At 35.9% G+C, this 21,059-nt stretch overlaps 4 protein-coding genes across 9 annotated transcripts in view; 2 read left to right on the top strand and 2 right to left on the bottom strand.

Moving 5' to 3' along the window:
• Ipp (inositol polyphosphate 1-phosphatase) lies at positions 1-3,718 on the top strand. Of its 4 annotated transcripts, none has more exons than XM_083085716.1 (5): positions 1-616; positions 1,108-1,325; positions 1,440-1,710; positions 1,982-2,141; positions 2,387-3,718. In XM_083085716.1, the coding sequence occupies exons 2-5, from the start codon at positions 1,113-1,115 to the stop codon at positions 2,838-2,840; spliced, it is 1,098 nt and encodes a 365-aa protein (XP_082941842.1). In that variant the 5' UTR covers positions 1-616; positions 1,108-1,112; the 3' UTR covers positions 2,841-3,718. The 4 variants fall into 4 exon arrangements, with proteins under 4 accessions (XP_082941842.1, XP_082941840.1, XP_082941841.1 ...); XM_083085714.1 differs by having other exon boundaries at positions 5-627; positions 1,973-2,141; XM_083085715.1 differs by having other exon boundaries at positions 5-544; positions 1,973-2,141.
• On the bottom strand, positions 3,238-17,154 carry LOC145963598 (uncharacterized). Of its 2 annotated transcripts, none has more exons than XM_083085722.1 (3): positions 16,997-17,154; positions 4,194-4,376; positions 3,238-3,717 (listed from the first exon to the last, which is right to left on the bottom strand). In XM_083085722.1, exons 2-3 carry the CDS (start codon positions 4,371-4,373, stop codon positions 3,406-3,408), a joined length of 492 nt encoding a protein of 163 aa, XP_082941848.1. In that variant the 5' UTR covers positions 4,374-4,376; positions 16,997-17,154; the 3' UTR covers positions 3,238-3,405. The 2 variants fall into 2 exon arrangements, with proteins under 2 accessions (XP_082941848.1, XP_082941847.1); XM_083085721.1 differs by lacking the exon at positions 16,997-17,154 and adding an exon at positions 4,944-5,087.
• The window catches only part of Nkd (NKD inhibitor of WNT signaling pathway naked cuticle), a 9,807-nt gene continuing 2,872 nt past the window's right edge, over positions 14,125-21,059 (top strand). Inside the window, exons 1-4 of one of the 2 annotated variants that reach the window (XM_083085711.1) lie at positions 14,125-14,324; positions 18,696-18,919; positions 19,622-20,086; positions 20,741-21,042. In XM_083085711.1, coding sequence (XP_082941837.1) covers positions 14,261-14,324; positions 18,696-18,919; positions 19,622-20,086; positions 20,741-21,042 — 1,055 coding nt within the window. In that variant the 5' untranslated portion in view covers positions 14,125-14,260. Of the gene's footprint in view, positions 14,325-18,218; positions 18,247-18,695; positions 18,920-19,621; positions 20,087-20,740; positions 21,043-21,059 lie in introns of those variants that run through there. The other variant, XM_083085712.1, reaches the window with a different exon arrangement.
• The window catches only part of LOC145963590 (uncharacterized), an 11,603-nt gene continuing 11,176 nt past the window's right edge, over positions 20,633-21,059 (bottom strand). The window contains exon 7 of the mRNA XM_083085708.1: positions 20,633-20,968. Coding sequence (XP_082941834.1) covers positions 20,937-20,968 — 32 coding nt within the window. The 3' untranslated portion in view covers positions 20,633-20,936. The remainder of the gene's footprint in view (positions 20,969-21,059) is intronic.

A 21,059-nucleotide genomic window follows, 5' to 3' on the forward strand; every position in this document is an offset into this window, starting at 1 on the left:
GCAACTTCAGTATCTTTACCAATCTCGAGAAGATTTATACACCGGAGTAAAATATTTAAAATTTTTGGCAGAGAGACAAATCCTTCTTTTCGTTCTCTTTTTTTCGATCGTTTTCCGGTGAAAATAAAATCGAGTTATTTCATTTCGCGATTTTGCAATCTTTCACATTTGAAATCCTGTCTAAATTTCGAAGTGAAAAACTGAAGGCTCATATTTAATCATATCCGACATTCTTTAAACACACAATGAATATTTTTTAATATACGAGCTTGTTTGTTTTACCGATACGTTACTCGTGCACGAGATATGTTTTTTGCGTTTTAAGATGAAATATACATAAGATGAACAGCTATTTATACTCGTGCCAGCGCAAACTTGCATTATAAATTGGCGTTTAATATTCAAATGAGCCGCGAGTTTTAATAAATAGCGGCCCGGACGAGGGGGGAGGTGCATTCCTGTCACTGCGCAAGTATGATGACATATTTCGTTTGACGTATACGTGCATCTACCACATACGTCAGAGAGAACTGATCGCGGTGTGGTGTGTATCGCTTATAAATTATTTCTCTCTCTTTCTCTTTTCCTCGAAACGTCTGTTTATATATTAAATTAGGTAAGTGATATGTAAGTATTTGCAACATCATCTTTTCACCATCTTATTAACTATCCGTGCGTGTAAAAATATTTATTTTTTACCTGCAGTTTTTAAATTTCCAAATATATTTACAAAATAGTAATTTTGTTTTTGTCATTTAATTTGTATATATATTGCTCTTGATATTTCTCCTGCAATTTGAATCGTTTCTTTATGAGTTAAGTTAAATTATTAATATTTCAAAAGACAAGAATGCTATTTTAAAGTGATTATCGGTATTGTTTAATGTACAAAGATGTTTTATATACAATATATTTATAGAAAATCAATACTTTTAATTTTCATCCAATAGAGCTCATAAAGATTCTTGCATCTGCAGTGTAATGTATCTTCTTAATCTTTTTTTCTTTTGACACGCATGTTTTTAATAATAATAATAATTAACAAAAATAATCTTAATTTTCTTCTCTATCAAATTAATTTTTATTATATAAATCTTTTATATATAGAAAAAATGAGGAGTGGTAGCAGATTATTAAAAGTTCTCCTGCAAGCTTCGGAGAAGGCAGCAAACATTGCCAGAACCTGCCGACAGAAGGAAGCTCTATTTCAGTTGTTGGTACAAGAAAAATCTTTGGAAGAAAAGAATCCTCGTTTCTTCCAGGATTTCAAAACATTAGCCGACGTTCTCATTCAAGAAACTATTAGACACGACATAGAAATTGAGGTAAAAGAGACACAGAAAAAGAGACAATATATAAATAAATTTTTATAATACTAATGAAAAGAATGTTGATTTACTATTGTCATACTTCAAACTCTCTTATTGCACTGTGAATAGTTTCCAGAGCTGGCTAAGCTGGTACAAGGCGAAGAAACTAATGTCTTCAGTAATACCTTAGGAGAATCTATTATTGTTGAAGTTTGTTCATGCAGCAAAGACACAACACGACTGCTGACTAAAGTTATGGGCAACGATGCTGTGGCAGCAGAACTGCTTGCTACTGAAGTCCATAAAGATGTTCAGCTTTCTGATGTGCCAAACATGTTAGAGATTCCCACTGATTTTGACATCAATGTTGATGATCTTGGTATTTGGATAGATCCAATTGGTAAGTATACAGACTTGCGACAGAAAAACAATATAATCTCAGATTACGACATATTCAGTTGATATTTAGTAAATTTAAATTAATTCAGGGCAAGACTGAAATAAATACAAATGTTGGACAATATTATGGTAAAACTCTCTCTCTTGTTACTAAGAATCGACATAATTGGCCTGTAAACTGAGACGCAACGCTTGTAAGAATTTCTGTTTGTTTTATATTTTGATAATACATGCCTGTGGAGCAATTAGTGGAACTTTTGTAGATTCAACAGCAGATTACATAAGTGCAACGGAGGTCGTGGACGAGCAGACTGGTTTACATTTAAGTGGTTTACGTTGTGTCACTGTATTAATTGGAGCGTATAAGAAAAGTACAGGAGTACCAGTTTTGGGAGTAGTTAACCAACCTTTTTACACCAATGTCGATTCGCAGTAAGTAAAATAAAATGATTAATAAATTGAAAATATAATTTTTTTTCTTTTTTACTTATATTTAGTCTCAGAGTTGTTTGAAAATATTCTGTTTTCCTATTTATAATGAACAGAAAAATTGTTTATATTCTTAATACTACAACAAATATATTAATATATTTATTATATATTTATTATATATTTATTAATATATTTATATGCAAATAATGTGTTCTCCATTTTATTATACTGTATTAATTGTACAGATGGATAGGGAAGTGTTACTGGGGTTTTCTGGGAAGTGGCATCAGCAAGTCTTCCATAAATAACACGTGCAACGCTGATAAAATCATTTTACTAAGTCGTTTTGAAGATGCAGATGTGAAATCAAAGCTGTTAAACAACGGATTCAGACTAGTAGAAGCGACTGGAGCGGGATACAAGATATTGAGTGTTGCTCTTGGACAAGCGGCCGCTTATATTTTGTCAAAAGGTTCCACTTATAAATGGGACACGTGCGGACCGCAAGCGCTCCTATTATCGGTAGGCGGAGGCATCATCGAGTTTAAAGAGTTTATCATAAATCCAAATTCAGAAAATCTCAGTGTGAATTATTTACCTATTGGCACGAATTTTTCCAATCGTGCAGGCTTAATAGCGTACAGAGATCCTCAAATTTTGGAAAGGTTCAAGTGCATTTTATGTAAATCATCTAATTGAAATTAAAAAAGAGAAACACTGACGAAGATGTAGCATGATAACATCTGATATCATATTCTGAAGATTTTTTCGATAATTACATAATATAATTTATATTCGATTATATAAATGAATTGTATTTCACATTCCACAAATATTTTATTTAAAAGATATGTTTTTATGAATTGTCTGGTGATTATTTTGTGATATTATCTATAGAATCTCTATCTCTCTATCTCTGATGCAATTGTACAAGATGTTTATAATACAGATGACGTGTCCAATAATAAATTATAGCTATTGATTACAGTAATATATCATAGCTATTGATTGGACGAATGGATTATTATTATTTACTTAATTGATGTTAATTGTGATATAATAAATATGGGTCCAAATATAAATCATTAAATATATATACATTGGCGCACATTTTTATTTTTATTTGTTATTGATTATAAAAGCAGTTTCTTCGCAAGCAATATAAATCTCACGTCAAAATCTATATACTTATTATTCTATGTTATATTTTTATTGTGCGTGATGTAAGAAAATATTTTCGTACATGATGTAAAATGTTTTTACATCATGGTGCGACTCTAATATCTATCATTCCTTCTCCGCCGTGATAACGCGGCGTAGTTTGTGATTGATCATCATTATAATTATTATTATTGTTAGGAGTTTCTGATGTTTGCGGGAATAGCGGTGGTAATTGGTTATTATTATTATTATGAGTGTTTGTAGGTTCTTGTTGAGTGATAATCGGTTGTGTCCATTGATTTCCATGCTGGTGATGACCTGGTGGATTCTGCCCTTGATGTCCCGGTGGATTCTGCCATTGCCATGGTTCTCTACCAGGATAGTCCCGTCGTGTATTGTCGGTGGCGATAATCATCTACAAAAATACGCTTTTTAAATTAATATTTTCACACATTTTTCTTTGAATATATATTTGTATGTATGTACATAGTGTTCTCTACCAGTTTTATTTTTCCATCGAATTTTAATTTTAAAATATTATGACTTCAAAAATCAATTTTGAATATTATTTTAGAAGCCAGGTATGTATGCACATCTCTAATTAATATTATTTCGCTTACCAAATATTTTTTTATTTAAAATTTGAAATAAATTTTTTTTAAATGTTAAAAAATATAAATAATAAATGTGTATAGGTAAAAATGTTATTTGTGTAATATGTGTCTCTCTATATTATGTTAAATATAAATGTTATTTATATAACGTGTCTATAAGTATAAATGATAAATGTATGTAATAAATAATCGCATTATTTGAAAACTTTTGAATAGATAAAAAGATTTTTAATGTAATTGAAAGATATGAAATTTATATTCTCATATATGACATTACTATGTCATTTGTTTTCGGATTTTGGCACACCCATTCGACATCGGAATCAAATAAATTATTTTGCGGATTCTGTTGCTGTGGATATGCCCAAGGACCTCGGCCACCAGGGCCATAAAAAGGCCATCCCTGATGAGCTTCGACGGCTACGAGTAATACGACCACGATCAACAGTACCTTCATTCTCTATTGTTAAGTAAAGAAAGAAAAATCAATGTAATATAAATTACGATTAATGCGAATTTACATTATATACTTCAAATGTTTTTTATCAAAGATTGAAATTTATGTTTTTTTTTTCATCCATCTTTGCTCTTATAACATTCTTTTTTAAAATAATGCAAAAATTGCTGATTCATAGGACTAGAAACAAATTGTACAACTTGCGAATATCGAAATAATTACACGAAATGATGAGTTGCATTAAATTTACGTAAGATACAATTGATGCAAAGTAAAATTATTTTGCACACTATTATGTGAATTACGTTCATTTTATATAAGAATTTTGATAAAAATATGAAGTTTCAAATATAATTGACAAATTATGAACAATTGCAATATTATACGGCACTCGAGCGAACTCTATAAATTTTATATTTCAACAAGCGATTTGATTCGTATATTTTTAAATTTTATATTTCGGCACGATTCAATTCATACAATATTTTTAATCACACTATCAACTCAATCAATTTTTTTAAATCCGCATATTGATTACGCAACTCCGTATCAAATCATTCCATTACTTACAGTTACTAACGTTGAAGAGAATGAAGAGGAATAGACGGAAAGCCGCGATCGACGAGGAAAACCGCACTTTACGAATGATGGAACGTCTCAACATCATTTCCTTATATAGCAAAATTGGCACACATGGAAAGTCTCGCGTATCCGGCATCGAATTGAATTCAATTGACTACAATCGACTACGAAATGGCCAATAATTTAGATCGATCAACCAATGATATATCGGTAAATATATATAACAATATACATTCGAATAATATTTAATAAAGGAAAAAAACGACTCGTGTTCATCGGCCGCGATTAGGCCTTTTCTCAGCGAGATTCGTCGTCCATAATACCGGTTCGAAATTTTAATCGAACAGGTATCGCAAAGTTACGGGAATCGCTGGCTGCCACTATCATTAAGCATCGAATTATAGGACGCGCGAACTGGCGGCCATCGCGGAATTATTGTAATTTATGTCACGGTTTATCACACCGCTGTACGCTGTACGTTTAACGTATGAAAGGTCAATGAATGTCGCATGCTGAATATACGCCGCGCTTTTCTTTCAGAATATTTTTTTCGGAGTAGTTAGTTCTCGATAATCTATCAGCATAATCGATCTGTACAAAGATGCATATAGATAAACTTTTATTTGAATTGCGAAGACCATATGGGGTCGCAAGTTTTAAATCAATTAATTGGGAGAAATCGATGTGCATATATAAAATATATTTAAATAAATCAACACGTAACACTCAAAGAAAATATTTGCTCTCGCTACTCAAAAAATTGCACACACAAATACTTATTTTATATAAAATTCCAATAAAACATATACACATACATACATATATATACTTATTTCAACATTATTTTATAAGAGGCAATTTTTTACGATTTAGATTTTAAAGAATAATCAGAAATTAATGGCTCGGGAAAAAATCTATATGTAATATAAGTATATATAATTATATGTAAAATTTGTTTTCTTTTTTTTTGTATGATATCCATCCATATGTATAGGAAAAATGATAAGAATAAATGAGAAATAATTAGAAAAATCATTTTTGCTGTTTTTTTTTCAAAGAAAGTAAAATTTAAAATAATGAGAAAAAAATTGCTTATATAATATATAAATTTATGTGTATTATTATATATTTTTTAATCATTTCTTCAAATTTAATTTTTTCTTCAGAAACAATGCGAAAATTAAAATTCTAAATTTTTTCAATTATTTTTATTATTTGTCTTGTATGTACGAACAGAGATTATACAAGAGAAAGAAAAAACATTTTACATATAATTATATACAATACATATTTGATTATATATTTGATTATATTATATGGATTTCTTTTTTTCGGGGAAAAATAAATTTTTGAAATATAAAGATTAAATGTAATACAATCTCAGTTACATTTCTGAGTATGAAAAGCAATTGATAAGAGAAAATTTATTTCATAAATTTAATTCCGATTAAAAATTCAGATTAATTTTATTAAAAAGATTTTAAACTCTCTCTTTTGCAATTTATTTTTTAATTTATTTACTTTCTAAAAAAGATGTATGTAATAAGCATTCAGAAATAATGTTTTATTCTATTGCTCTAAAATGAGTTTAAATAATTTAAGCGTATATCATTGTGGCGAAAAATCTAAATCTTTCTAAAGCGTCACGCGTTTTTTTCCAGCAGTTATTTATGGCATAGAAATCTCGTGATATAAATGTCGCACTTTATTCACAAGTTTGTGCCGGCTGATGTCGGCATGCTTGTCGGCATATTTGAAGAATCGGATAAAGGCCAAGTAACAATTCCAACAGCTAGATGGAACCATCGGAACGAATCGTAGTATTAGAACCGGTCAAACGGCACTCTCTTTGACAGAGAACCTCTAGTTGCGCTCGTATTTGACTTTGCGAATAGGAGATATTTTTTATAAACACATGAAATATATTTATATATTATATATATTATATAATATTATATATAATATATTATATATAATATATTTATATATCGGTAGAATTCACAAAAAATTTATATATCGGTAGTATTCACGAAAAATTTCCAAAAATCTTAATCTCCTAAAATCGATTACTAAAAATTTTAATTATCACTTGATCTTTTATAAAAACAAGTCGCATAAAAAATATTATTTTTCGAAAAATGTCAACCTCTTGTAAGAGATACTTTTGTTTATTCACAGAAATCTATATTATTTATTTATATAAATCTATATTATTTATTAATTATTTTTTTGGTCATGTGTCAATAAGCCTAAAATGATATAGATCAAGAGTGATTTGCTTCACTCTTTACATTCTACATTTATATTAAAATATCTATTATTTAATATCACGTTATTATTATAATCATTTGGAGTAATTTTTAAATGTGAAGATATTATTTTTTTCTCTCTCTTTCTTTTTCGTCCCATCGCATTCTATTTTTCTTCTTCGACTGGGCAGCCGTCCAATCGATCATGGTACCGTGTATCGCGTTCGGAGCAAAACGAATACAAGGTCTTGAATGAACGAAAACACTCCCCTCGCGAGGAGTGTGGTCGCTCAAGTATCATGTCTCGATATCGCGGAAAGAAACTGTTTCTCGCGGAATTTTTCCGTCAGGCTATCGCACACTCTATCGTCGATCCTGATTACTCTCGAGTTCGAAGAAGCCGGCTTTGAATTATTCGCTCGGTTAATTCGATGTTCCTCTCTCTCTCTCTCTTCGCTTTAATACTGGCTCTCTCAGCCTCTTATTACCGTGTACGCAACTATTGCCTTCCTAATGAACGCTGTAATTTATAATGCGTGGCGGCTGCTTCTGTCGGGTTTATTGGGCGCAGAAACCGGGGACACTTCAAAGGCCCGCTTATCATTTATGTGTCACATTACGTTACTCGAGCAGCTATCATCAACTCATCGATCGTGATGGGGATTTTGTGTAATTCGGTTGTTTACGTGTAACATAAATTAAATGCGTAAAGTTACGAAGAATGTTAATCGATATCGCGCTAACATCGACAATATTTCGTGTACTCATAATAATTATTAAGAACATTACAATGAAATTTTAAAATGTGTGTTACATTATTTGCATCTCTTCCTGAAAATCGTAGTAATTTTCCTTTTTTCTATGTTATTTTAAATAATTAGAGATATAAAGAGATGAAAAAAAATATACGAGCCCATTACCAAACACACTACTGTTCACTATATATATGTACAATTATTATTTATATAATCAGAAATGAATTAATATTTAATTATAAATTGATGAGAGAGAGAGAGAGAGAATCACATTAAAAGAAGAAAGTTCTCAAGTCGCGGACAATCATCTGGTCCCGGGAATTTGTATCTCTCTCTCTTTCTTCCCCTCTCTATCTTTCATTTTCTTTTTCTCCGGGGTGCAACTTTTTCTCGATGTAAAATAATTGACGCGTTTCTCCTCCGCAGCGATCCCACGAAACGCATGCACGCATACAGGGAGAGAGAAGGTCGTGAACATTAATGCGTCTCCCCGATGTGACAGACAGACCGCGTGTCCGTCGAGCCGGACGGGGACACAGAAGAAGAGGCGGAGTTCAACGAGCGGTCGTGTTCGAAATCGAGAATACGTCCCTCTGTAAGACGACAAGGTGGAAGGAATTTTAGTTGTAATGTGGACTACAGAGAACATTATTTATTAATAGCAAACCCGATGGCATACGCGCGCGTGCACGTGTATGTGTGTGTACCATCGCTACGAGGGAGTGGCGCGGAACGCCATGCTAGAGCGAACGCAATAGCACGATGAATCGTGGAACGGATCTCTTGGTGTCTCTCTTCCATCCTCTTCCTTCGTCGGGGTAACAGCTCGAGGCTCTCTCTCTCTTTCTCTTTCTCTCTCCCACGCTTCAAGTTTCCCGATCTCTTCACCTTTCTTATACCTTCGCATGATTCTTCTATCGCACCGCACTCTCTCTCTCTCTCTCTTTTTTCCGCTCTGCATCCTTTTCGCTCCCACGAGTGTTTGCTCTCGCTCGTTCGGCCTTTCTCTCTTCCCTTGCCGGTCAACACACACGGATGCCGCCTCTCGCTCGCTCACCCACGGGACAGCTCGCCGTTGTAGGAGAGTAGACGAGCGCTTTGTCGGCGCCCGCGGCTGTGTGGTGTGCGTGTATGTGTAAGATCAAACGCGCCGACCGCTTCCTTCCCCCTTCCACCGCACCGTAACACGACCAAGGCTCCTCCGTACGTTCGTTCCTCCGCTCCGGACTGATCTTTCTCTTTCTCTCTCTCTCTCTCTCTCTCGCTCTTTCCCGCCGGTATCGTCCGGCAAGTCACGTCGAGAGAGTCCACCAGCACTGCTGGTCGGCCGGTCGCTGGACCGACGAGTCGTTCGCTCTCGCTGCGCTCGCTCGCTAGCGGCAAAACCGTATTATAGCCTTCTCTGTATCCTGTCCTGCGCGTCGGGGGCCTCCGTGCACCTCGCGGGCCCTATCCCCTTCCCTTAGCGAGAGAGAGAGGAGAGAGCCTCCGTCGTTCCGCCTCCCCGCGATAAATATTTACCTCGCCCTTTTGACGCCGTTACCGTCTAATCGACGCAATTGCACGCGACGCTTGACAGTTAGCCGCCTGACAATGACGTTTCGGTACGCGTGACACGCTTTATTCTCGAGCGTCTAATTAGCGGCTCCGATGTCGCGGATGCTTTCATGTCCAGCTGCTATCTTCTCATTTCACGATAGGCCAATGAAATTATGCTATAATATTGTCCAGTTCGGTCTCCGATGTATAAATGAGCAAAAATTGTATCATTCGTAGCGGCCGAGTTGATTGACACGAGATGCTCCGACAATTCAATTATAATCGATCTCGTTCGCGATAGACGATCGCCAACAAAATCACCAAGTTCAACGAACAAGAGAGGGGGGGAAAAGGGAACGAGATTCTTACCGGTGGCACGAGAAACGCATCTGGAAATAGTTTATTATTAATAGATGACTCGCGCGTGAATTCACGCGCACACGGAAACGCAGGTGGAAAGAGGAAGAGGGAAAGAGAGAGAGAGAAAGAGAGAGAGAATGCGTGTATGTGAATGCTCGCTGCCGGCGTTATTTCGAGGCTAGTCTGTACTCGCGTTTTTTGAGCCGCGCGTTTTATTCCCCTTACTTGCCGAACGGAGAGCGAGAGCGCGGGGCTCTCCTTCCCCCCGTCCCCCCCTTAGCCCCCGAACCTTACAACGGAACCGTCATCTCGCTCCCTCCGATCCCCTCGCAACCCCCCGCTAAGCCGACCGCCGTTTCCCTTTTGCCTCTGTCTTCCCCTCGCCCAGGTCGCCGAACCTCCCTTTCCCCCTCTCCTCTCTCTCTTTCTCTCTCTCTTCGCCGACCTTCTCTCTGCCGCCTCTTAAAAACGAGACTCGCCGCCGACTTTCCGACAAAGGAATAAAGAAAAGAAACAACTAGCCACGCTACGCGGCTGAAGATGGCACGGCAAACCGTACCGCAACGCGGCACGGCACGGCACAGCACGCCACAGCGTGGTATGGCGAGTAGAGAGCCTTTCTGTATAGGGAGTGCGAGGGGGATGCTTCGGCTTCGGCACCGGCCGACCGGCGGTCCATTGGCGTCGCCGCGCGGGGGCCTCCCGAAAAGTGGAAAATCCCGAACGCGTTTTCACGTTATAGTACACGATGTGATTATGCATTCTGTCATTGTCATTTAATCCCACCCCTGTCGTTATAGTCCGCGTTATCCGCCCGTGCGATTATTTCGACGTGTTACATCTCAATTATACATTTAAATTTAAATGACATTTAAATTTGAATAATACATTTAAATTTAAATGATGTATTTAAATTTAAATGATACATTTAAATTTCGCTGTCCTTTTACCGTTGTTTTTTTGTGTATTTTACACGCGTTAAAGAGAAAAATTAATTTCCCTTCGCAAAATGTGATACGCGTTTCTATATTTCGACAGCGGGTTGTTGATACGCTTATACATAGCATATGTGTGCTTACTTTATTTTTCATCTTTATTATTGCGTCGCTGTCAAATATTTAACAAAGAGAAAAAAAATTTTTCATTTGAAACATTATGTGTAATTTCACATTATGGCATGCATATATAGAATGAGGAAATTAAGGAGGAATTATCGAAGGACAGAAGTCATCGATACATCACGATGTGTAATATTTAATTTCGCGGTCAGCGTGAAACTGCATGCAAAGGACCTCGGGGTCGTTTTTGTCCAAGTTAATTGTCTCTCTCTCTCTCTCTCTCTCTCTCTCTCCCCCTCTGTTTTTTTATTATTTTTTATTCCGCTCAAGCGTGCGGTGCTAACAGTAGCTGATGCCATGGTAGTAGGATGTTTAAAGGAGCGGGGGGGGGGAAGGGGGATATTGGGGAGATATACGTTATATCTCGAAGCGGCGAACCTTCTTCGATGGCGACGCTTATGTTTCTTCTGAAACACCGCTAGGAGATAATAGCGTGCTGGTACAGTCTCCAAAAAGAGTATATTTCCGATTCGTTGCACGGCCTTTCCGAGTAGTACTGCGCAGCACTACCTCGGTGAAGCTCTTTCGATGAAGCAACGTAAATAAAGAATATGTAACTCATCGAAGAGAGGAGAGAGAGAGAGAAAGAGAGAAGTGCGAAATCGGAGCGCTTTATCCCAATTTGCTTGCCTCCCCCTCGTTTCTCCGTCCGACTCGTGCTTCATTGAAGCAACACACGATGACGTGCATGTAAACAACATCCGTGTATACGGATCAAAATCATTCAATGGCAAGGATATCGATTTCGCGGTAAATAGGCCAAAAGTTTAGGATTTTTTTCTCTTAATAATGATCGTTCTTTGCTCCCGCAGGATCAAATTCCTGTCATAATTCTACGTGGAATGAAGGCAAAATAATTCTCGATTTTATTTCGATCTCCAAATGTTGGAAGAAAAATTTGCGTGGTTATATTAATTATAACACATAATTATTTATAATTTGTCTGGACTTTGATAAATTATGTTTTATATATTTTAACTATCATCATTATTACGATATTTTTCAGCTTTGGAATATTAAATAATATTTATGATACAATTTTCGTCTTGAAAAATGTACACTCACCATTAACATTCCTATAAAATAATAATTTATCAAGTTAATTGGATAAATTTCGGGATAGCAATTTCTCTCTTAATCTAAAGAGATTAGAAAAATACAGTTTGACAACAAACATTTCCTTTTTATCAAACTACCTTATGAGAATAATCTCTCAAACAGCAATTCGATTCGTCTATTATTTAATATAATTAAAAAAAAGGAGAACGCGACATGGCAGACGGAAGAGCTTTCAATTCCTTTCAATTTAAATCTTCGTGATTTGCGGGGGCGAGAGACAGCTTTTGAAAAACCTCGCGCAGAAATATTCATAAGGGAGGCACGTCATAATCCAAACACAGTAACACGCGCCGTTCGTAATTTCCGATGCTCGGCGCGACGTCGTTTTGCATATTACTCCGGAAACGACCAAGTCAAAGATCGGCCGCCGCCGCCGACGCCGCGACGTACTTTGACGATACGCCGGACAAAAATGCGACGTATCTGCGTTGCGAGGCGCAAATGTAAATCGCGATGCAATGAGCGAAACGATTGTTTGCGGAAAAGTCGATCTTTGTGACGTATGTATATCCGCGAAGGGAAATTTTGCGTGAATTTTTATCCAACGTAAAATTCATGTTGACGTGTCACTCCGAGATTTTGACAGCGTCAGGCATCTCGTCAAAAATAATCTTCGACGTTTTACATCGCATCCATAATTTATGACAATACTTAGAATTGAATTATTTTTTTATTTCTAATAATTATATATATAACTCGATAGTCGATCAAATTCCTTCATGTTGCAAATTTGAACTATGAAAATTATATAATATATATTAAATATATATATAACAAATTAATAATATTAATATCTTATTTAATATTATTAATAATATTAATAATATATATAACTTATTAATAAATATATATAATTAATATTACTATTAGTACATATACATAATAAATTGTAATCACTATAATCCACCAGTTCGTTACATAATCGACTCTAGAGTCGGAGAACTTTAATCGGAGATAATTTTTCCCTGATCAAATAGAAATTTTTTTTCCCAAGATAAATTATAGAAATATAAAATGTACGCGTCTACGATTATACCATACGGACACGAGATTTACCAAACCGTTACAATTCTAGGTCGTGTAAATCGGGCTTCGTAGCGTGCGCTTTTCGGAGAGGAAGACAGCGCGTTCGCGCTCCCCAGCAAACGGGTATGCAAAGGAGAAGGAGAAAATAAGAGAACGGCGGAGAGAGGATGCTGCTGCTGCTGGAGAGAAGAAGAGTCGCCGCGCCTCCCTACCTTCGGGGATACCGCGTATATCCTCGCCTCGGCACCGACACAAGAACGCGAACTCTCTGCCTGCCCATGCCAGCGATGGTCGTATGGTGGTGGGTCGTCGCGCTGCAACGACGAGATGATAGTGGTGCCCCACACACACACACACACACACACACCACTATGGTGATGGTGATGGTAGTGATGGTGGGGCGGCGGGTAGGGAATTACGGGGAACGCGCTTTTAGGCGAGGACGAGCGTCCGTAGTCGTGTCCGAGCCGCGAGAGGAGCCGGGCCTCCGCCAGGAGCCCGTTTGTGCCAGGAGGACGAGATTTTCGCGCGTCCGCGTCTCGCTTCGATGAGCGAGCGACGAAAACGCACTTGGGTCCTTGCGCGTGACGTTCCCGAACGAGTGCCGTAGAATCGCGATCGTTTCCCGCCCGGGTCGCCGGACTGGCTTGGCAGGCCACGAGCACGTGTGTGCGGTGCGCGAGTGCGAGACGGAGACGACGACGACGACGACAACGACGATTGTACCCGAGCGCCGCTCGGGGTGTCAGTGGTGCGTACGTACGTACCATAAAAGGACGACTGGACGTTTGTGTGCATGTATCGCATCGTTGTCAGGAGTGACAGGTCGAGCGCGGTGCGGAGAGGAGGAACCTATCCATCTGATTTGATTCTAAACGGAACTGAATCCGGGGAGCAGAGAACGCATCGGATACCTCGCGTGCTTCCATATTCATGGCGTGTTAGTAATTCACGGAGAGATCAAGTGTATTCGCCGCCGGTCAGGTTTACGAGAGAGCGATAGAAGCGCAGAGGGATCGCACCCGCCGATCATACGCACGCACGCACGCACGCAGCAAGCAAGCAAGCAAGCAAGCAAGCACGCACAAACGAACGCACGCACGCACGTACGCACGCACGCACGCACGCATGAAGGTCCCATGGCTACCGGATTGGTAAAGTGGTGGCGAGCAAGGTTCCTCGCCGGCTACAGACCCTTTTCTGGTAATGATTCCTTCTTCCTCTTCAATTGGAGAACGCATGCTTCTCTTCCGCCGCGATATATATGACTGCGCGATATCGAGATTCGAAGAAAAGAATGCGAACGCCGGATGTTATTTAAATCGGAGTCGTGAGAAGAAGAAACGCGCGGAATGTGTTTATTTCCGTTAAATTCCCGTGTTACGGTAACTATAGCAGGATTTTTAGTCTTAATACAGGATGTCTATTCTTCTTGGAAAAAAATGGAAGATTTGGAATTCTTTTGTACTTAAAAAAAAAAGGGAAATTCTCGTGGAATTTTATTGGAATTCAAAGAATTCTCTTCGATAATTTTGTTCTTTTATTGCAGGGCAATTCATTGATAAATTAAGTTGTGAATTATATGTATTTAAAATATATTATAAATATATTATAAAAAATATATGTATATTATTTAAAATATAATATAAATATATATTCAATCTTAATAGTCTTTAAAATATTGAATATACAGTATTTTTTATTGTCATTGTTAGTGATAAAAACTGAAAATATTGGCAAATCAAAAATGTTTATCTTACGAAAACTATTTTTTTCAGTATATTTGAATATCTAACATTTCAAATTTAAGTGACTTTATATTTTATCTTCGTATAAGTAGTAAAAAAACATTAGAAAACGCATACAATGAGAAATATTATTTTAAAAAATTGCACCATAAAATCTTTAAAATATTGTCTTTACCTGGAATTTTGAATAAAAATATCTTTCACACACAATCAGGCATTTTTTTAACTTATTTTTTTTATAAAATTTCAGTAGACATCCTGTTAATAAATTTATAGCTAAATTATATTAAAAAAACAATTTCGTTACGAGTTTTATTTCATTTGTTGAAAGATTTTTTTGCGTATAAGAAATGAGCAATATTTTTTACACGGATAAACTCGCACATGGATAAACACACATTTTACATGTTTTCTGTCTTATCGAGGGGAAAATAATACTTCGCTTCGCTTTGTGAGTCACCCTCACCATTCCTCGTACGAGCGAAACTTTTTACCTGAACTTTAGAAAGCTCTTACATCTGACCGACATCTGTGGTAGCGCTCGTGCTTTGATGTCGAAAATCACTCGCTCTTATTGTCGTCTAGCTTTCGACCTTGACGAGTCGTCGGAAAATTTACGAGACAGTTCTTGGAAGAGAAATAGATTACCGTTTCGTTTAAATATCAAATCTCCGAAACAAGATGAAACGAAGTAATATCAGTAAATTACAGTTTTTGTTGCTTTTCCATTCCGTTAAATGACGTTTGACAAAATCAGCTTGTGAGTCATATACGATATCTTTTTTTCAATTAAAATTGTATGTGCAAAACACTAGATATAGCTGTTATTATAACGGATATTTATATATATGTTTCCTGAACATAATATTTTCGTGATGACACAATGTACTTGTTTACAATGACAAGACGCGATTTAATTGCGAGGACAATTGTTACATAAACTCGATAAAATTGTCTTATTAAAAAAATGCTACAGGTTTACACGAATAAAAATGTTTGAATCTCTTCAAAGTTGGAATAACGAAAAGAATTTGAATGTGTGTATCTTTGAACAAATCAGGGAAGTGTTTAGAGAATGACGTAGGGTGCTGAGCAAAGGGCGAAGGGGGACAGGTTTACAAAATAAAAAGAATGTAGTCGCTGAGTTCGAGTGGCGCCTATACAATCAATCGCATCCCGCCGTGAAAGAATGACCGTCATCAGAATAATGCTAAAATACTATAGAAATGCCACGTGGTGTTACGTCATACTTACACTTTTCTTGGCTTTCGACTCGTGTCTACCGTTTATCTCGTATAAAGTAATGCTAAAAATAACGCGAATTGCGTATATTACGACAGTATACGCGTTTTTTATGATAAAATTAATCGACTTTTTTTAACTTTTATGCATATGAATTTTTATATTCATATATATGTGTAATCTTCAATATTTCTTACAAATTTTATCGATTGTATAAAATTACTAGAGTTAAGAGAAAAATTAAATATTGGATATTTCATAAGCAATATATTCATTTAATTTTGGATTTTTGTTTATACTTAATAATAATAACAATAAATCTGTGTGCGAGGACCTCTGAAAGGATTAAATCGAATTGTTAGAAAGTGATATATATATGAATCTCGATATCGTTTAGTCTTATAATCGCATGATATTAGTTATTAAAATAATTTAATATGAATTTTTTAAAACAATCAATTATTATAATTAATTTTTCATATCATTGATACTCTTATTTGCTCCGTATTTTTAACATGTTTTTCATTTTATATATCTTTAGAACTTTTTTTATATATTTTGTCCCTTCATTACTTACACTTATTATAAACATACAATGAAAATGCCATTATAATCCAACATTTTCATTCTACACGCATATGTATTGAATCAAAAAAAGAAAGTGTTAAGAATATAGAGAGATTATTGTATCTGATTGTTCTATCGTAATTAAGAGATTACAGAGCTGAAATAGTAAGTTAAAAATATATAAGATACATTCTTCTAAAGAATTATTAAATTATAAAAAAATTTTAATATAAAAAAATTTTATAAAATATATAATATTAAAAAATATATATAAATATTACACATACATATTCATCACACAAATATTTCAATACATACAGTGTGTTGTTACTCGAAGTTATCAAGTTGCAACTTCCGAGATATATCGCAGATATTCGTTAGTTTTCTACTTTGGGAGTAATTTATAACGTGCGAGTATCATATTTCGAGGACAAGTTTCTGTTGCACTTTAACACACACACACGCACATAACGCGCGCGCGTATGTTCGTCTCTGCGTCGAGTTTAACAACTGTCTATCGTATGTATGTACATCCGTGCTTTGTACCCGTTAGGTGGGACGAGTTTATGACCCATTACACAATGGTTGGCGATAAAATCAGAGCTTACAATACGGAATATAAAAAAAGCTGTTCAAGGTAATGTGCCGACACGCAAATTTAAAACGCGATTTAACATTAAATTCTTCTTGACGTATATCTTTTTATATTGCGTAAAATATATGAATTATGTAATTCGCTTGCATATATATAAAAGTTTATTTATGAAAATAAATTTAAATAAATAAATTTAAATAGTAGAAATTAAATTAAATAAATTGAAAATAAAATTAAAATAAATAAAATTAAATAAATTGAAAATAAAATTAAATAAATTATAGAGAAAAACAAAATAAAATTTGTAGAAATTATTATTCAAAGTTTCAATTTCTGCAACCTCAAGGGATACATCAAGAAGGTGACATCCCGACATTAAAATTCGTTTGGTTAGAGCCCCAGCTGCTTTTCCGGTTACTACAGCTTACGAAAGGTTTCCTCCCCGAAACACACCGATCGGTGGTGCGTAGAAAGGCGGTAAAAATACCGCCCTTGCATCAAACATGCCACGGGTGCGGATGTGCCGGTACAGCTCGTGTTAAATGCCGCCTTTTATTCGCTCTTCTCTCTCGCATGAAGCAGAAATCGCGCGACGAAAGAACAAGCAAAGAGCGGCTTGTCGGCTTGATCTTATAAAACATGTAATTTAAAAAAAAAGATAAAAATTAGCGAAAAAATTCACGGATTGATTTAATTTTCGCATTATTATAATAAATAGAATCCTGAAACACACACACACACACTTTGTATCACGTTGTGGACTCTTAGTTCCTGAGATACCACACTTTAAAGAATTGTATTTTTATTCCTTTCTATATTTTTAATTTTTTATACTGTGTTATTCACATGCCTCTTTGTTGACGTTTTTTGGTTTGTGTATCTCTTTTGTGTCTTCACGACTGTTACATTATTCGTCGACGGATTTCACTTATTTTTACCAGTTTTTAAGCAGCTTTCGACATGCGAAAGTTTTGTAAGTTTTTGAGAAAAATTATATATTTTATTAAAATCCCTTTCTCCGTTCACGCATAATACTTTGTAGTAAAGTAAAATAATAAAATATTAATATCTTTAAGCATAATATGTCAAAGTTATTCACTAATAATCGAACTATTTACATACATTACACTTAAGATTTTTTTCTTAATTTAAAAAGCAAAAAATTTTGTGATAATACATTTCTCAGAAGAATCCACAACATGATTCAAAGTAAACCTAATTCAAGACTTTATCCACTACAATATATATGAAAATTAAAGTAATCAGAGAGGGTATAATTTTATCGCAAGGTCTGCCAAAAAAACAATTTCGATTCTTGCACAAAAAAGAAAGGAAAGAAAAACAAAAATCAAAAATTACGTAGATCGAATAAGTTCTGGGAATAGTGCCCTTGCATAATGAGCTCTTTTCTGTTGCCTGCAGTTGTGGGGACTAACACGGAAGGTAGCGATTCCGAGGAGTTGCTGACGGGGGTCCCGACGACCTGCAACATCTCGTCACCGCCGACGACGGAGTCGCAACCGACTTTAATTTCCCCTGCGGAGCCACCGCAGGTAGCGGTTGATGGCCCGAGCGTACCTGCAGCAGGACCTACCGGTAATGACGAACAGCCTACTTGCGGTACAACGAAACAACTTAGTTTCGAGGTGAAATACTTTAATTTATATATCTCGGTAGGAAAGAGAAAGCTGGAGATTTGTAGCAAACGAGATGTCACATAATTATTTAAAGATCATTCACAAAAGTGTTTTTTGGAAAAATTTATGATAATAATTTTCCACTATTGCTCAATAATAAGTATTTTATAACTAAATATTATTTGTTCCTGTTTCATTTTACGATGTCGATATTATTTGTGTAAAACGGTCAGATTTTTGATCCTATTTTTTCTTATTTATCTGGTATTTTTTAAGCAGATTTCTCACACACATGCAACATTATTTATTTTATAACAAAGCATATGCCATTTATTTTTAAAATGATGCAAATTCAACTTGAAAATAAATTTCATTATTGATTTTAATAGGTTTTTGTTGATTTTTAAGATTTTTCATACTAAAATCAATGCTTTTGATATAATTAATAAAAATTAATAGTCATTATATCAATTATAATTAGTGGAAATTTTGAAGAAATTTTATATTATTATTATATAACGAAAAATATATTAATAATTATTATATTTTATATTTTTTCAAGCTTATAAATTATCAATCTTTATCAAGATTTTTTTTCAACATTATAAAAATGTAGTACTAATTAAATTTATGTTTGAATTCTGTCATAATTTGCTCTTTTTACACCAGTTTCGAATCGCTCGAACTTAATCTAAGCGCGATTCTTTGCAGGAATTCGAATGCGACGTGTCGGTCGCGGAAGGTGACAAGAGGCGGCAGGAGTTCTCCTTCACCCTGTACGACTTCGACGGCCACGGGAAGATCACCAAGGACGACATAGCCGGCCTGGTGACCACCATCTACGACACCCTAGGCGCCTCGATACAGGTACCTCCGTGCGGCAGTAAGACGATCAAGGTGAAGCTGACGGTGTCGCCGGATCAGCGAGCCAGCAGCAGCAGCAGCCAGACGCCGCGCAATCCCGCCACTGGCCCTTGTCCCGCAAATCCCACGCAAACGTCGCAGACGACGACGTTGCCCGGTAGTGGTGGTCATCAGCACGGCTCGTCGTCCTGTTGCCATTTGAAGCACACCATCCCGTGCAGCCATGCAACTGTCGCCGCGACACGTGCCACCGCCCGGCATTGTGCGAGCAGAGTTCCTAGAAGGAGGAGAGCAACGCGATATCGTTGTCAGGTGAGAGAGACCTACATTCCTCGTATGCCCACGTACACCGGCTGACTATCTCGCGAGCCGACGACGGGAATGCCAATCTCGTAGAGTGTATATGAGGAGGAGGAGAAATAAATGGGCGCTTCTCCGCGCACAAAGAGAATCTTCTTTCGATCCTATGAGGATTTCTAGTGACTTGGATTTTTACAATTTTCCGCGCTTTCTAATAATATGTATCTAATAAATTATATCTTACAATTAAATATCTTGAGAAATAATTCCACGATGAAAATGATAATGGAAGGATTTTATTAAGAATATCAGGAATAGTATATACCTCGAATTCAGAAGCTACATATTTATAAATAAATGCACACTTTCGAAACTTTCTAATGATCTGAGAAAGATAATAAGATAAATTTTGCATAATTATTTATTTATCAAAACATCTTTATATATAATGTTTTATATATAAAGATGTTTTGATAAATTAATAATTATATATAATATTTTACTTTATATATAATATTTATCGAGATATCATTTCCTATGTATAATTGTATAATTGTATATAATTTCTCATTTATTAAAGTAAATTGTTACATCCAAGCATTATCCGAAAAACTTGTCGTCGTATCATACTTATATCTGTTTCATCAACTATCATTTTCGTTACAGACTGAGCGGAAAGAAGTAGAGACTCACAGCGAAGATGAGGATGAAAATGCTCGTGCAAATCGAGTACAGCAGGAGGAGCTGCGCAAAAGAGTCGGTCCGGTGCCCCATTTACCTTCTCCCTATTCAAACAGCTCGGAGGGTGATGTGAGCGACGATAGTGATACTTCCCCCGCGTTCTCACCATTAACACCTCTTCTTATGACGAATCAGAGGAAACGGAGTGGCGCTCTGCAAAGACAACAATTGTTGGAGATTATTCAGGCTAACATGGAGAAAAATAATCTCAGTTTTCACACATCAAGGTGAGTTAATTACTTCA

The sequence above is a fragment of the Camponotus vicinus genome, unplaced genomic scaffold (assembly GCF_025532165.1).
Source record: "Camponotus vicinus isolate PSW18456_S1 unplaced genomic scaffold, iyCamVici1.0 SCAF_12, whole genome shotgun sequence".
Taxonomy (NCBI): domain Eukaryota; kingdom Metazoa; phylum Arthropoda; class Insecta; order Hymenoptera; family Formicidae; genus Camponotus; species Camponotus vicinus.